The 17918-nt window shown below is 38.7% G+C and overlaps 3 protein-coding genes across 4 annotated transcripts; all 3 read left to right on the top strand.

The window, feature by feature from the left end:
• The first annotated feature begins 943 nt into the window (after positions 1-943).
• Positions 944-3400, top strand: LOC118236441 (olfactory receptor 51L1-like). 2 transcript variants are annotated; one of them, XM_035434824.1, is made up of 3 exons: positions 944-1024; positions 1225-1511; positions 1850-3400. In XM_035434824.1, the coding sequence occupies exon 3, from the start codon at positions 1876-1878 to the stop codon at positions 2803-2805; it is 930 nt and encodes a 309-aa protein (XP_035290715.1). In that variant the 5' UTR covers positions 944-1024; positions 1225-1511; positions 1850-1875; the 3' UTR covers positions 2806-3400. The 2 variants fall into 2 exon arrangements, with proteins under 2 accessions (XP_035290715.1, XP_035290716.1); XM_035434825.1 differs by lacking the exon at positions 944-1024 and having other exon boundaries at positions 1247-1313.
• Positions 3401-7145: 3745 nt separating this feature from the next.
• LOC118236429 (olfactory receptor 4D1-like) lies at positions 7146-9080 on the top strand. Its single transcript, XM_035434809.1, has 3 exons — positions 7146-7213; positions 7591-7712; positions 8051-9080. The coding sequence occupies exon 3, from the start codon at positions 8079-8081 to the stop codon at positions 9009-9011; it is 933 nt and encodes a 310-aa protein (XP_035290700.1). The 5' UTR covers positions 7146-7213; positions 7591-7712; positions 8051-8078; the 3' UTR covers positions 9012-9080.
• A 3702-nt stretch (positions 9081-12782) lies between these two features.
• On the top strand, positions 12783-14732 carry LOC118236390 (olfactory receptor 1030-like). The gene is made up of 3 exons (XM_035434724.1): positions 12783-12860; positions 13238-13359; positions 13703-14732. Exon 3 carries the CDS (start codon positions 13731-13733, stop codon positions 14661-14663), a length of 933 nt encoding a protein of 310 aa, XP_035290615.1. The 5' UTR covers positions 12783-12860; positions 13238-13359; positions 13703-13730; the 3' UTR covers positions 14664-14732.
• Positions 14733-17918: the final 3186 nt, after the last annotated feature.

Below are 17918 nucleotides of genomic sequence, written 5' to 3'. Positions count from 1 at the left end.
CAAACAAACAAACAACACACACATACAGCAGGTGACAGGATTAGATGCCCACATGCGTGTCATTCCTGAGCCTCAGTCTCACTGCAGGCAGAACAGATTAAGCATTACCAATCGCTGTAATCGCCTCAGCTGCAGTTGCAGGCCAGCTAAACTGCTCCCTCTCCGCCTGCAGATGGCCCCCTAAACACACCACCCCTCCACAGTCAACAACAACAAATCTAGGAGAAATAGAAATATACTAATATAAAATATGGATCAAATCAGAGTTGAAAATATAATAAAGGTGGCCCATTGCAGGACCAACAAACAAGAAATTGCAGTCAAGAAAAGTAATAATAATATGAATTGAGAATAAGTTAAATAAATACATTAATAGGAAAATAAACAAAATTAAAATAAAATAAAAACCTCTGGAACTTCAGCTGGTTACACCAAAAAATGTAGGCTACATAGCCTATATGTTTTACATGCTGTGTAATTTGCAATTTGATGTACTGACTCAAATGTAGCCTTTCAGATTTGAAGGAAGGTCTCATAGAATGTTTGTTATCACATATAGCTAGCTAGCCAGCTATTGAAATATATTCAAAACAGAGGCTTAACTATAAATATAGTCAAGCTGACTATGCTTGAGTTTCCAATGGACATATTTCTTAAGTGAGACTTGGAGATTATCAACTCTGTTGAAAATAAGATATCGTTACAACTGGTTTACTAGCAACCATCAAAAATCATCATTGTCCGAGTCAGACTGTTGATGGTCATTAATTTAGAACGGTGACTAATCTTTTGTCGGGGCAACTTCATAGCTGGGCATCTGGTTGGTGGAAGGGTGTTACAGTGTCATTCTCACCAGACCTTATTTGGGCAAATAGAAGACTGTGTGGAAGTGGGAGGTTCTCTCTGGATGGTATTTAAGGGAAGCAAAAATTTGCGGAGAGCTGTTTAACAGTCTCCTGTCTGTCACAGAGAGACAGAACTACCTGATCATTTTTTCATCAGAACAATTCATCATGCTGAGCTGGTATGTTTTGTGTTACATTAGGAATTAGATTTATTTTACGTTGCATTGATTTAAGCTTGCTTAATGTTGTTGTGTCTCTGCATACCCATTGTCCTTTACTTTGCAGGATGTCAACCAATAGTATTGATGCTTTGATGTTGTAAATCATTGTGATTTGCACCATGCCTAAACCATGTCTAAACCTGTCTTTTTGAATCCAGAATGTCTGCTGCCCTCAAACTGGGGTTAGCTGTGAAAGAGCCCAGGAGAGCCAGTGTTCTAAAGAGAGGATGGTTTCCCGGACACTGTGGTATGTAAAGTTACAGCTTGGTGACACAAAACGCCTCCTAGGTATAAATCCTAACAGTCAGAGTTCCGTGGCATGTACAAGTCTTAAAACTTCTGCGTGAGGCAACTCCTACTACCTTTGTCAGAGTGCAGCCATAGGTGCCAGCAAGTCTCAAGACCATCCAGAAATTACCACAGGTGGACCCAAGTCTCCAGACCGGTGACTTTCAGACCAGTATTACGTCCCATGACCTGAGATTGTCATGTACTGGGGCTAAGTCCCAAGACCACTGACACTAATCCCAAAGCACGTACCAGTGCAGGACCTGATGTCTGGTGCGTGGGGCATGCAGCTTAGCGCCAGGGCATATCTGATAAATTGGGGTGAAATATGTGTGCATGAGTAAAGAAGCCAAACACACACACACATGCATGCACATGCACACACAAACACACACAAACACACACACACACACACACACAATAATGTTTTGTAACTTTGATTTTATTCGGATATGCTCTCCAAAAATGTATAAGCTACATGGCTTTCTCCCACAGAACAATGTGATTGAGCACTGAAGACCATGGAGAACTCATCTGAGGTCACTTTCTTCATTTTGGCAGCCTATGGGGATCTCGGAAAAAGGAAATATTTTTATTTCTGCGTTGTGCTCCTTCTGAATCTCACAATTATTTTGACAAACATTACTATTATTTCATTGATATTTGTGGATAGGAGCCTACATGAACCCATGTATGTGTTTCTGTGTAATTTGTTTTTGAATGAATTGTATGGAAGCACTGCCTTGTTTCCTGTTCTATCATTACATATATTAGCAGACACTCATGAAATTTCCAGAACTTTTTGTGTTTTGCAGATTTTTTGCTTGCATACATATGGATCTATAGAATTCTGTAATTTAGCTGTTATGGCTTATGACAGGTATCTGTCCATCTGTCATCCACTACATTACAGCAGCAGGATGACTTCTTGCAAAGTATCCTCATTAGTTGTGTTCATCTGGCTGTTTTCATTCATCAACTTTACAGTTATTCTGTCTTTGCAACTACGTTTACCATTGTGTGGGAATATCATAGATAATATTTTTTGTGGTAACTATTTTTTGGTCCAACTTTCCTGCGTGGACACATTGCTAAACAATATTTATGGACTTTTTGCTTCAGTTTTGACGGTTACTGTCCCTTTGATCCCCATTTTGTATTCCTATGCAAACATTCTAAGAATCTGTCGTAAATCACCCAGAGAAGCTCAGGTCAAAGCTTTAAACACGTGCGTTCCCCAAGTATTATCAATCCTGTACTTCGCAGTGTCTGGTATCTTACAAACTGCCCAAAGAAGATTTGATATGATACATAATCCCCAAGCCTCTCATGTTTTTTCGGTGTGCTTACTAACATGTCCTCAACTTCTTAATTCGATCATGTATGGAGTCAGGCTGGCAAGAATAAGGGAAGCTTTTAAAAACAGGTTCTTTCCTAACAGCGCTGTGTAATTGTCACTAAGTATAGGTTTATAAACCTTGTTTTTAGGCTTTCAAGTCATTTGTTTTTTTTGTGACAAAGCAGGCACATTTTGCAACGTTTGATGATGCAAGAACTCTGTTTTTCGAAAAAGTAACAAAGCAAATGTGGAGATATGTGTTCTTACTTGTGTCATAACGTTTTTGTGGGCTGAAATACCAGCACATTAGAAGCACACAATAGGGATTTCAAAACGGTTCAGATGTATCAATTCATTCTTGAAGCGCATTCGAATTGTTGCCAAAGTCTATACAGTGCTCTTGATAAAGATGAACAAGAGAGACTACAGTGTTGAAAATGACAAATGGAAATACTCAGCTATATTTCAGTCCTCAAACATTGGAAATATTCTACTTTAATTATGGTTCAATGGAATCAAACAAAATAATGCTGTTCTCAAATTATGCATTTATTTAACAAAACAAGCACCTGAAAACAGGGGTCTGAATATGTTGTTGAAGATACTATCCATTTCTCTGTACAGAATCTTTCAAGTTGTTTCAGGTCTACACTTGTGGACTGCCCTCTTTAATTTTTTAATTTTCGATTGGGTTCAAGTCCGGTGTCTAGCTTAGCTGGCCACTGAGTGCAGTTTTTTATTGTGCACACCTCTTCTCTACACACACACACACACATATATATATATATATATATATATATATATATATATATACAGTACTGTGCAAAAGTCTTAGATTTTTAAATATAATATATAGTATATATTTTGTCTTAGATGTTTATTTTTTGTTTTCTGCATTAGTGTGTCAGTAGAAAAGAGCAAATTAGATATTTCCAAACATGAATTTTCAAAAAAATGAAATTTTACAGGTACATTTTTGTATTTTGTTAAATAAAGTAATATTTTAAGTAATAGACTACTTTTCGGATAAAAACTTGATCAAGGGTCTCTGGGATTACCCGGAGAGCCAGAAGCAAGCAAAACAGCCAAAATCTGTAGAAGAATTGTGGCAAGTTCTCCAAATGTTTGGAACAACATACCAGCCGATTTTCTTATAAAACTGCCGGACAGTGTACCTAAGAGAATTGATGTAGTTTTAAAAGCGAAGGGTGGTCACACCAAGCATTGATTTTATTTTGTTTTTAACTATTTACTGCTCTTTATGTTATTTTTTCGATATTTATAACCTTTCATTTCATTATTTTTGAAAGCATCTTAGCTGTACAGCATTTTTTTTACAGGTGCCTTTTGCACAGTACTGTATTTAACAGGCCAAAAGTATTAGGCCACCTGTGTTTTTTTTTTTTTTTTTTAACTTAGGTAGAGAAAAATTCAGTTAATATAAGAACATTTATTGAATAACAAACCAAAGTACAAACTGTTTCCTTCAATTTCAACTCTCAATAACACAAAAAGATGAGTTTTACTTAAGAATAATCTTAGACATGACTTTCCTCTTTTGGCTTTAACTACAACTACAGTTGGCCAAATACCATTGGCCTGTACTGTATATATACGCCACATGGCCAAAAGCATGTGCACACCTGACATCCAACATCTCATTTTAAATTATGGGCATTAATATGCTCTTGGTCCACCTTTTGCTGCTATAACAACCTCCACTCTTCTGGGAAGGCTTTATACTAAATATATACTAAATATACGAACATTTGCTTACATTCAGCCAGAAGACTATTTGTGAGGTCGAGCACTGAATGAGCGATTAGGTCTGACTCACAGTTGGTCTTCAGATTGATCCAAAAGATGTTGGATGGGGTTGAGGTCAGGGTTCTGTGCAGGCTAGTTAAGTTCTTCTGCACCGTTCTCAACAAAACTTAAAAATTTTTATATAGACCTTGCCATGTGTCCAGGGGCATTTTCAGGCTGAAACAGGAAAGGTCCTTTCCCAAACTGTTGGGGAAGCACAGAATCATTTAGAATATGATTGTATGCTGTAGCATTAAGATTTGCCTTCACTAGAACTAAGGAGCCTAGCCCAAACCATGAAAAACAACCCCAGACTAAGTGGTGTCCTGATACTTTTGGTCATACAGTGTGTGTGTGTGTGTATATATATATATATCTATGTGTGTGTGTGTGTGTATGTGTGAGTGTTAACTCATCCTTATTCTTAGGTATTCATGCTAATGTGCTAATCTGGTACTAGAGAAAGTACTCCCATTATATTAAGCGCAACTGAAAACAATTGTGCTGTTTAATAAAGCTTTAAAAAATTATTTCTTTCAGTTGCTATACTATCTAGTATACTGGAATTTCCAAAGTTCAATTTTGGCTCAAAAAAATGGCCAAAAATAAACTTTCTCTAGAAACTCATCAGTCAATAGTTGTTTTGAGACATGAAGGCTATTCCATGCACAAGATTGGCTAGAAACTTAAAATTTCTTACAAAGGTGTGCACTGCTGTTTTGAAAGAAGACCGAAAACTTTGCCAGCCATCTACTGTCCAATCTTTGTATTCTTTTGTTCATTTTAGCATTGTTTGCCAGTTTAAGCAGTGGCTTCATCCTTGAAACTTTGCCTATAAGGCCAGTGTCCCGGAGTCATCTCTTCTGTGTTGCAGATGAAACTGATGTTTGGAGAGTACTGTTCAATGAAGCTGCCTGCTGAGGCCAAACAACCATCTCACAGAGCAATCAAATGTAGAAAACATAGGGACAGAAAAGACAGGGAACATGGTGCAATAACCAATCAGATTAAAGATCCAACATGTAAACTGTTTTCGTTTTCATTACATTACATTACAGGCATTTGGCAGACGCTCTTATCCAGAGCGATGTACAAAGTGTATAACCATAACCAGGAACAAGTTTTCAAATTTTAATTCCCCATTCCTCATAATTCATAGAACGTTGTGGTCAGACTGTGAAGCTTAACAATAGTGAGATAGTTTTGAGAAAAGTCTATTGGCTAATGTCATCCATTTTAGTTTTACTTAGAATGTGGGGAGAGTCTGTCAATGTTGTCAAACTAGCAATTTGTATGTTGTTATTTGATTATGCTTTAGCATTTATGACATAATACATGAAAAATGAACTGCCAAAATGTGTTTTCTGAAAAATCTCCCTATTTAAGGTCTTACACAGGTTTTACATAGACTGTTATAATGTGACAAAAAATTTACCAAATCCATAAAATATCTGAATGGCAGATTCAATATCCTAAAGTATGCTAGCTGATACCAGCCCAATATTAGCTGGGGCTTTATTTTTTACCAAATACCAATGCTATATCATACTATATCAGAGCTAATCATTCTTCTTAAGATAGCGAGTCACCCCAAACTGCATCACGGTGTGATGTCAACTACAATTTCTCAATGCAGAGTGATGGAAATTGACCTCGTGATGAAAAAATTACACTCTGTTGTTCCCTACTGTCAGAACCCCACAAGTACTTCCCTCTGGCTAGCTGCACCTCTGGCGTAGAGGCAAATGCGTCAAATAAAACCATAAACCACTGTATATTTATAGTAATCATGGACCTCAACTGTTAACAATAAGTGGTGCAAAAAGTATAATACAGTAACATGCTAGCTAACTCAGAGGACTTCTCTAACAAAGACATTTTTATTTAGGCCAGTGTTCTTACACTGTTACACGCATTTCAGATTCTTAATTGAGTCAGGCTTCAGACTTGAATCCCCATGCTTTGGGTGACCATTTAATTTTAAATTATGATGTTTCCATTTTCATTTAATAAGTAAAAGTACATTGTTAATGCAATTCACTTGATTATCAATTTATAAGTACACATATTGTATATGCTGAGGATATGTATGGATTAAGATGTGGAACGGCATGAAATCATGGGGTAAGTTTGGTCATAGTCTCTTATTCCATGTCATCAGTTCTGCCATCTTTCCGGTGCCTCAAAGCAGGGCCAGCCCATGGCATAAATGCTCTATGCGGTTGTTTAGGGCCACAAGCGCTAGGGGGGGGGCCACACGACCACGAGGGGGGGCCACACGATCCAATGTTTTCTATGGTAAATAACGTTTTTTTAGTAATTATGTTATTCATCCCCTATCACGGAACTAGCGGTATAAATTTAAAATGGAATGGCAACAGGACATTTCATAACAATGTAATGTAAGAAGGATTTTACCAAGAGAACCCCCTGCAACCCCCCCCCCGGCACAATAATTGCAATATACAACACTTCAACGCTGCCCCAGTAGGAGGGGGAAATCTGGGTGGTGGAAGGGTGTTGCAGCGTCATTCTCACCAGACGTCATTTGAGCAAACAGAAAATTGCCCAATGAGTGGAAGTGGGAGGTTCTTGCAAGATGGTATTTAAAGGAAGCATTTGGGGAGAACTGCTTAAGTCTCCTGGCAACCATGTTATCTCTGTGCAGAAATACCTGTTTATTTTTCATCAGAACCATTCCGGATGCTCACCTGGTATGTTTTGTGCTATATTAGGAATTAGATTTGTTTTGCACTGACTTATTTACATAGCACGTTGCATTGATTTAATGCTTGCTTAATGTTGTGTTTGCGCATGCCCGTTTTCCTTTACAGTGCTAGCTGTCAATCTATCGGTGCTTAAATTCAGTAAATCAGTGTGATTTATCCGTGTCTAAACCGCTCTTTTTGAATCCAGAATGTCAGCAGCCCCATGAGAAACTGTGGTCCTAGCTTAGCTGTGAAAGAACCCAATAGAGGAACTGCATATGTTCAGAAGTGTGACGGTGTCCCGGACACTGTGGTGTGTAAATGACGTCTCGTGGCACAGCTCTGGTCCGCTACAAGTGCTAAGAAATTGTGCTCCATGGCAGGTACAGATTTTAAGACTTCTGGGTTCTGCGATGCCTTGCAACAAGTCCGACAACCACTGAGCACAAACTTAGGTTGCAACAAGTGTCAAGACCATCTGGATCCAAGTCCCCAGACCTCCAAGGTATAGGCCAGTGTCATGTCCCATGACTTGTGATTATGATTATGAGGGCTTCCCTGCACACACACCTCACCCCCCCCCCCCCCCCCAAATAATTCCTTTATGAAAATACACATTATATGTGAACTGTGTTTCTGTATGATAGCTTCATATTTTCTTCTTTCTAGATATTTGTAGTAAGTAATCGGACACAAAGCTCAGTTCTTACACATCTGCAAGTGCCTTGCATGCACACATGCGACACACACAAACACACACACAAAATAATGTTCCGTAAATTCAATATTATTCCTGTGTTTTCCAAAAATGTATAAATTACTGTGCACGGCTCCCTCCTACAGAACACACTGTGATTGAGCACTGAAGACGATGGGGAACACATCTGAAGTCACTTACTTCATTTTGGCAGCCTATGGGGATCTTGGAAAAATGAAATATTTTTATTTTTGCTGTATACTTCTTTTGTATATCACAATTCTTTTTGCAAACATTATTCTTATCTCTTTGATATATGTAGATAGGAGCCTACATGAGCCCATGTACGTGTTTCTGTGTAGTTTATTTATGAATGAATTGCATGGAAGCACTACCTTCTTTTCTGTGCTGTTACTACATATTTTAGCAGACACTCATGAAATTGCCAGAGCTTACTGTAACGTGCAGAGTTTTTTCTTGCACGCATATGGGACAGCAGAAATGTATAATTTAGCTGTTATGGCTTATGACAGGTATTTGTCCATCTGCCATCCATTACATTACAGCAGCAGGATGAATTCTTGCAAAATGTACTCACTAATTGTGTTCACATGGTCTTTTTCATTCTTCAAATTTGTAATTCCTATGTCCTTACAATTACAGTTACCATTGTGTGGGAATATCATAGACAATCTGTATTGTGCCAACTATGCTTTGGTCAGACTTTCTTGCCAAAACATATCTCTAAATAACATTTTAGGAGTTTTAAGTTTAGTTTTGAGTGTTGCTGTCCCTTTGATCCCCATTTTATTTTCCTATGTAAACATTGTAAGAATCTGTTATAAATCACCCAAAGAGGCTCAGGTCAAAGCTTTAAACACTTGCACTCCCCAAGTAATATCACTCCTGTACCTCTCGGTTTCTGCTTTCTTTGAAATAGCAGAAACCCAGTTTGAATTGACATATGTTCTCCAACTTATTCGTAACGTTTTTGTGGTGTGCTTATTTGCTTGTCCTCAAATTCTTAATCCAGTCATGTATGGAGTCAGGCTGACAAAAATAAGGAAAGCTTTTAAAAAAAGGTTCTTTCCTAACAGCACTGAGTAATTGAAACAAAATAAAGGTTTATAAACATTATTTTTCAGGCTTCCAAGTCATATGTTATTTGAAACAAACTAGACACATTTTCCCATGTTTCAAGATCGATGATTCAAGAACTTCTCTGTGTGGTCAGTACATTGTTTTGCTTTGGTTTTTTTTTTCAGAATAGGAACAAATCGAGTATAGAGAGATATATTCTTACTCATGTCATCTATTTTTTGATGATTCATTGTTTATTTACTTAATATTTATTTATTGTTTGGAGACTTAAGTCCCAATATTATAAGTACATAATAGGGAGGGTTTTCTTGGAAAACAGAGGGCAGGCTTATCAATTTATTCCTGAAGTGCATTCAAATTTATGCCAGTGTGTATAATACTCTTGATAAAAATGACCTATAAAGAATAAAATGTCTAAAATGACTCATACAAATACCAAGCTATATTTAAGTCCTCACATGTGGAAAATATGCTATTTGAATTATGATTTAATGGAATCAAGCAAAATAATACTTTTTTTAAATTATGCATTTATTCCACAAAATAATAAGTGCCATAAATATTCACACCCCTGTTTCAGTCCCTGTTCACATCCTCCCTTTGCAAGAAGAATACTAGGGACTCATCTACTGTAGAGTATAATGAGTTCTGTCAGGACCACTGTCATCAAAGTAGAACTTTATTGACAATAAAGGCAATACAGTTATGTTTGGCGGTATGGCTCTGTTCTGGAGCTCTCCCGCCAACCACGCAGCCCGCATGGATAAGGCCGGGAGGCCAGCAGCCAAACCCCCCTAGAAGGGTACACACAGAACAGATCCAGCAGCAAAGCAAGTTCTTAGCACATAGGGATGGAGCAATACATATTTTTAACACATAGGGATGGAGCAATACAAATTCTTAACACATAGGAATGGAGCAATACAAATTCTTAACACATAGGGATGGAGCTGGGGTGGTGGAGGGGATTTACGAAGCAACATTCAGCAGCTTGCATGCAGGAGGAGCAGCCGCATGAGTAGAGGGAGGCTGTTTAAGTAGACCGCCCTGTTAGTGAATGTACTGTGATAGGCGAACATCACTCAGCTGAGCCATCAGCTGATTCAGCCGGAGCGCTTGACTCTCGTGGCCTGCCAGAACTACGCGATGCTCCATATTGTTGAACACTTGGAGAGGGAGTTTTGTCCATTTCTCTGTACGGAATCTTTCAAGATGTCAAGATGCTTCAGGTCTACACTTGTGGACTGCCCCCTTGAATTTAGGCCACAAATTTGCAATGGAGTTCAAGTCGTGTGTCTAAATGGCTATTGAGTTCAATCTCTGTGCTACCTTGTCGCATCCCATATATATATATATATATATTGTACCTTACTGAACCCGTGTTCAGCAGTTGTCTACGATCATGAAAATGCACTTTTTTGTACGTCGCTTTGGATAAAAGCGTCTGCCAAATGAATGTAATGTAATGTAATATATATATACACATATATACATATACAGGGGTGTAGCTGGGCCCTTCTGGGCCCTATAAATAAGCAATCTCTGTGGGCCCCCTTCCTGTCTTGATCCATGTCTCTCATGCATCATTCCAGGCCCTTCAAGAGCCCTCCCCCCATTCGGGCTCTGGGTAGTCAGTCCCACTTTTCCCCCCACTACGATGCTCCTGTGTACATACACCGCCTTCGGAAAGTATTCAGACCCCTTCACTTTTTCCACATTTTATTACATTACAGCCTTATTCTAAAATTGATTAAAATTGGTTTTTAGAAATTTTTGAAAATGTATAATTTTTTTTAACTGGAGCTCTGTCAGAGTGGCCATCCATTTCTTGGCCACCTCCCTGACCAAGGCCCTTCTCCCCCAGTTCTTCAGTTTGGCTGGGTAGCCAGCTTTAGTAAAAGTCCTGGTGGTTCCAAACTTCTTCCATTTAAGAATGACGGAGGCCACTGTGTTCTTCAGGAACTTCATAAGGCCAGTATCCCGGAGTCATCTCTTCTGTGTTGCAGATGAAACTGATGTTTGGAGAGTACTGTTCAATGAAGCTGCCAGCTGAGGCCAAACAACCATCTCACAGAGCAATCAAATGTAGAAAACATAGGGACAGAGTGACCGGAAAGACAGGGAACATGGTGCAATAACCAATCAGATTAAAGATCCAACATGTAAACTGTTTTCGTTTTCATTACATTACATTACAGGCATTTGGCAGACGCTCTTATCCAGAGCGATGTACAAAGTGTATAACCATAACCAGGAACAAGTTTTCACATTTTAATTCCCTATTCCTCATAATTCATAGAACATTGTGGTCAGACTGTGAAGCTTAACAATAGTGAGATCGTTTTGAGAAAAGTCTATTGGCTAATGTCATCCATTTTAGTTTTACTTAGGATGTGGGGAGAGTCTGTCAATGTTGTCAAACTAGCAATTTGTATGTTGTTATTTGATTATACTGTAGCATTTATGACATTATACATGAAAAATGAACTGCCAAAATGTGTTTTCTGAAAAATCTCCAAAACGGGTTTGACCTCCCTATTTAAGGTCTTACACAGGTTTTACATAGACTGTTATAATGTGACAAAAATTTACCAAATCCATAAAATATCTGAATGGCAGATTCACTATCCTAAAGTATGCTAGCTGATACCAGCCCAATATTAGCTGGGGCTTTATTTTTTACCAATACCAATGCTATATCATGCTATATCAGAGCTAATCATTCCTCTTAAGATAGCGAGTCACCCCAAACTGCATCACGGTGTGATGTCAACTACAATTTCTCAATGCAGAGTGATGGAAATTGACCTTGTGAGGAAAAAATTACACTCTGTTGTCCCCTACTGTCAGAACCCCACACGTCCTTCCCTCTGGCTAGCTGCACCTCTGGCGTAGAGGCAAATGTGTCAAATAAAACCCTAAACCACTGTATATTTATAGTAATCATGGACCTCAACTGTTAACAATAAGTGGTGCAAAAAGTATAATACAGTAACATGCTAGCTAACTCAGAGGACTTCTCTAACAAAGACATTTTTATTTAGGCCAGTGTTCTAACACTGTTACACGCATTTCAGATTCTTAATTGAGTCAGGCTTCAGACTTGAATCCCCATGCTTTGGGTGACCATTTAATTTAAAATTATGATGTTTCCATTTTCATTTAATAAGTAAAAGTACATTGTTAATGCAATTCACTTGATTATCAATTTATAAGTACACATATTGTATATGCTGAGGATATGTATGGATTAAGATGTGGAACGACATGAAATCATGGGGTAAGTTTGGTCATAGTCTCTTATTCCATGTCATCAGTTCTGCCATCTTTCCGGTGCCTCAAAGCAGGGCCAGCCCATGGCATAAATGCTCTATGCGGTTGTTTAGGGCCACAACCGCTAGGGGGGGCCACACGACCATGAGGGGGGGCCACACGATCCAATGTTTTCTATGGTAAATAACGTTATTTTAGTAATTATGTTATTCATCCCCTATCACGGAACTAGCGGTATGAATTTAAAATGGAATGGCAACAGGACATAATGTAATGTAAGAAGGATTTTACCAAGAGAACCCCCTCCTCCCCCCCGCTCAATAATTGCAATATACAACACTTCAACGCTGCCCCAGTAGGAGGGGAGAATCTGGGTGGTGGAAGGGTGTTGCAGCGTCATTCTCACCAGACGTCATTTGAGCAAACAGAAAATTGCCCAATGAGTGGAAGTGGGAGGTTCTTGCAAGATGGTATTTAAAGGAAGCATTTGGGGAGAACTGCTTAAGTCTCCTGGCAACCATGTCATCTCTGTGCAGAAATACCTGTTTATTTTTCATCAGAACCATTCCGGATGCTCACCTGGTATGTTTTGTGCTATATTAGGAATTAGATTTGTTTTGCACTGACTTATTTACATAGCACGTTGCATTGATTTAATTCTTGCTTAATGTTGTGTTTGCGCATGCCCGTTTTCCTTTACAGTGCTAGCTGTCAATCTATCGGTGCTTCAATTCAGTAAATCAGTGTGATTTATCTGTGTCTAAACCGCTCTTTTTGAATCCAGAATGTCAGCAGCCCCATGAGAAACTGTGGTCCTAGCTTAGCTGTGAAAGAACCCAATAGAGGAACTGCATATGTTCAGAAGTGTGACGGTGTCCCGGACACTGTGGTGTGTAAATGACGTCTCGTGGCACAACTCTGGTCCGCTACAAGTGCTAAGAAATTGTGCTCCATGGCAGGTACAAATTTTAAGACTTCTGGGTTCTGCGATGCCTTGCAACAAGTCCGACAACCACTGAGCACAAACTTAGGTTGCAACAAGTGTCAAGACCATCTGGATCCAAGTCCCCAGACCTCCAAGGTAAAGGCCAGTGTCATGTCCCATGACTTGTGATTATGATGTGCTTGGACTAAGGGCTTCCCTGCACACACACCTCACCCCCCCACCCCCCAAATAATTCCTTTATGAAAATACACATTATATGTGAACTGTGTTTCTGTATGATAGCTTCATATTTTCTTCTTTCCAGATATTTGTAGTAAGTAATCGGACACAAAGCTCAGTTCTTACACATCTGCAAGTGCCTTGCATGCACACATGCTACACACACAAACACACACACAAAATAATGTTCCGTAAATTCAATATTATTCCTGTGTTTTCCAAAAATGTATAAATTACTGTGCACGGCTCCCTCCTACAGAACACACTGTGATTGAGCACTGAAGACGATGGGGAACACATCTGAAGTCACTTACTTCATTTTGGCAGCCTATGGGGATCTTGGAAAAATGAAATATTTTTATTTTTGCTGTATACTTCTTTTGTATATCACAATTCTTTTTGCAAACATTATTCTTATCTCTTTGATATATGTAGATAGGAGCCTACATGAGCCCATGTACGTGTTTCTGTGTAGTTTATTTATGAATGAATTGCATGGAAGCACTACCTTCTTTTCTGTGCTGTTACTACATATTTTAGCAGACACTCATGAAATTGCCAGAGCTTACTGTAACGTGCAGAGTTTTTTCTTGCACGCATATGGGACAACAGAAATGTATAATTTAGCTGTTATGGCTTATGACAGGTATTTGTCCATCTGCCATCCATTACATTACAGCAGCAGGATGAATTCTTGCAAAATGTACTCATTAATTGTGTTCACATGGTCTTTTTCATTCTTCAAATTTGTAATTCCTATGTCCTTACAATTACAGTTATCATTGTGTGGGAATATCATAGACAAACTGTATTGTGCCAACTATTCTTTGGTCAGACTTTCTTGCCAAAAAATATCTCTAAATAACATTTATGGAGTTTTCAGTTTAGTTTTGAGTGTTGCTGTCCCTTTGATCCCCATTTTATTTTCCTATGTAAACATTGTAAGAATCTCTTATAAATCACCCAAAGAGGCTCAGGTCAAAGCTTTAAACACTTGCACTCCCCAAGTAATATCATTTCTGTACTTCTCGGTTTCTGCTTTCTTTGAAATGGTGGAAACCCAGTTTGACTTGACATATGTTCCCCAACTTATTCGTAACGTTTTTGTGGTGTGCTTATTTGCTTGTCCTCAAATTCTTAATCCAGTCATGTATGGAGTCAGGCTGACAAAAATAAGGAAAGCTTTTAAAAAAAGGTTCTTTCCTAACAGCACTGAGTAATTGAAACAAAATAAAGGTTTATAAACATTATTTTTCAGGCTTCCAAGTCATATGTTATTTGAAACAAACTAGACACATTTTCCCATGTTTCAAGATCGATGATGCAAGAACTTCTCTGTGTGGTCAGTACATTGTTTTGCTTTGGTTTTTTTTTTCAGAACAGGAACAAATCGAGTATAGAGAGATATATTCTTACTCATGTCATCTATTTTTTGATGATTCATTGTTTATTTACTTAATATTTATTTTTGTTTGGAGACTTAAGTCCCAATATTAGAAATACATAATAGGGAGGGTTTTCTTGGAAAACAGAGGGCAGGCTTATCAATTTATTCCTGAAGTGCATTCAAATGTATGCCAGTGTGTATAATACTCTTGATAAAAATGACCTATAAAGAATAAAATGTCTAAAATGACTAATACAAATACCAAGCTATATTTCAGTCCTCACATGTGGAAAATATGCAATTTGAATTATGATTTAATGGAATCAAGCAAAATAATACTTTTTTTAAATTATGCATTTATTCCACAAAATAATAAGTGCCATAAATATTCACACCCCTGTTTCAGTCCCTGTTCACAGCCTCCGTTTGCAAGGAGAACACTAGGGACTCATCGGCTGTAGAGTATAATGAGTTCTGTCAGGACCACTGTCATCAAAGTAGAACTTTATTGACAATAAAGGCAATACAGCTATGTTTGGCGGTATGGCTCTGTTCTGGAGCTCTCCCGCCAACCACGCAGCCCGTGTGGATAAGGCCGGGAGGCCAGCAGCCAAACCCCCCTAGAGGGGTACACACAGAACAGATCCAGCAGCAAAGCAAGTTCTTAACACATAGGGATGGAGCAATACAAATTCTTAACACATAGGGATGGAGCAATACAAATTCTTAACACATAGGAATGGAGCAATACAAATTCTTAACACATAGGGATGGAGCTGGGGTGGTGGAGGGGATTTACGAAGCAACATTCAGCAGCTTGCATGCAGGAGGAGCAGCCGCATGAGTAGAGGGAGGCTGTTTAAGTAGACCGCCCCGTTAGTGAATGTACTGTGATAGGCGAACATCACTCAGCTGAGCCATCAGCTGATTCAGCCGGAGCGCTTGACTCTCGTGGCCTGCCAGAACTACGCAATGCTCCATATTGTTGAACACTTGGAGAGGGAGTTTTGTCTCTCTGTACGGAATCTTTCAAGATGTCAAGATGCTTCAGGTCTACACTTGTGGACTGCCCCCTTGAATTTGGGCCACAAATTTGCAATGGAGTTCAAGTCGTGTGTCTAAATGGCTATTGAGTTCAATCTCTGTGCTACCTTGTCGCATCCCATATATATATATATATATTGTACCTTACTGAACCCGTGTTCAGCAGTTGTCTACGATCATGAAAATGCACTTTTTTGTACGTCGCTTTGGATAAAAGCGTCTGCCAAATGAATGTAATGTAATGTAATATATATATATATATATATATATATACACATATATACATATACAGGGGTGTAGCTGGGCCCTTCTGGGCCCTATAAATAAGCAATCTCTGTGGGCCCCCTTCCTGTCTTGATCCATGTCTCTCATGTATCATTCCAGGCCCTTCAAGAGCCCTCCCCCCATTCGGGCTTTGGGTAGTCAGTCCCACTTTTCCCCCCCACTACGATGCTCCTGTGTACATACACCGCCTTCGGAAAGTATTCAGACCCCTTCACTTTTTCCACATTTTATTACATTACAGCCTTATTCTAAAATTGATTAAAATTGGTTTTTAGAAATTTTTGAAAATGTATAATTTTTTTAAACTGGAGCTCTGTCAGAGTGGCCATCCATTTCTTGGCCACCTCCCTGACCAAGGCCCTTCTCCCCCAGTTCTTCAGTTTGGCTGGGTAGCCAGCTTTAGTAGAAGTCCTGGTGGTTCCAAACTTCTTCCATTTAAGAATGACGGAGGCCACTGTGTTCTTCAGGACCTTCATAAGGCCAGTATCCCGGAGTCATCTCTTCTGTGTTGCAGATGAAACTGATGTTTGGAGAGTACTGTTCAATGAAGCTGCCAGCTGAGGCCAAACAACCATCTCACAGAGCAATCAAATGTAGAAAACATAGGGACAGAGTGACCGGAAAGACAGGGAACATGGTGCAATAACCAATCAGATTAAAGATCCAACATGTAAACTGTTTTCGTTTTCATTACATTACATTACAGGCATTTGGCAGACGCTCTTATCCAGAGCGATGTACAAAGTGTATAACCATAACCAGGAACAAGTTTTCACATTTTAATTCCCTATTCCTCATAATTCATAGAACGTTGTGGTCAGACTGTGAAGCTTAACAATAGTGAGATCGTTTTGAGAAAAGTCTATTGGCTAATGTCATCCATTTTAGTTTTACTTAGGATGTGGGGAGAGTCTGTCAATGTTGTCAAACTAGCAATTTGTATGTTGTTATTTGATTATACTGTAGCATTTATGACATTATACATGAAAAATGAACTGCCAAAATGTGTTTTCTGAAAAATCTCCAAAACGGGTTTGACCTCCCTATTTAAGGTCTTACACAGGTTTTACATAGACTGTTATAATGTGACAAAAATTTACCAAATCCATAAAATATCTGAATGGCAGATTCACTATCCTAAAGTATGCTAGCTGATACCAGCCCAATATTAGCTGGGGCTTTATTTTTACCAATACCAATGCTATATCATGCTATATCAGAGCTAATCATTCCTCTTAAGATAGCGAGTCACCCCAAACTGCATCACGGTGTGATGTCAACTACAATTTCTCAATGCAGAGTGATGGAAATTGACCTTGTGAGGAAAAAATTACACTCTGTTGTCCCCTACTGTCAGAACCCCACACATCCTTCCCTCTGGCTAGCTGCACCTCTGGCGTAGAGGCAAATGCGTCAAATAAAACCCTAAACCACTGTATATTTATAGTAATCATGGACCTCAACTGTTAACAATAAGTGGTGCAAAAAGTATAATACAGTAACATGCTAGCTAACTCAGAGGACTTCTCTAACAAAGACATTTTTATTTAGGCCAGTGTTCTAACACTGTTACACGCATTTCAGATTCTTAATTGAGTCAGGCTTCAGACTTGAATCCCCATGCTTTGGGTGACCATTTAATTTAAAATTATGATGTTTCCATTTTCATTTAATAAGTAAAAGTACATTGTTAATGCAATTCACTTGATTATCAATTTATAAGTACACATATTGTATATGCTGAGGATATGTATGGATT

The sequence above is a fragment of the Anguilla anguilla genome, chromosome 9, assembly GCF_013347855.1.
Source record: "Anguilla anguilla isolate fAngAng1 chromosome 9, fAngAng1.pri, whole genome shotgun sequence".
NCBI lineage: Eukaryota > Metazoa > Chordata > Actinopteri > Anguilliformes > Anguillidae > Anguilla > Anguilla anguilla.
The sequence above is the reverse complement of the archived record's forward strand: the minus strand, read 5'-3'. Positions and strand labels throughout refer to the sequence as shown.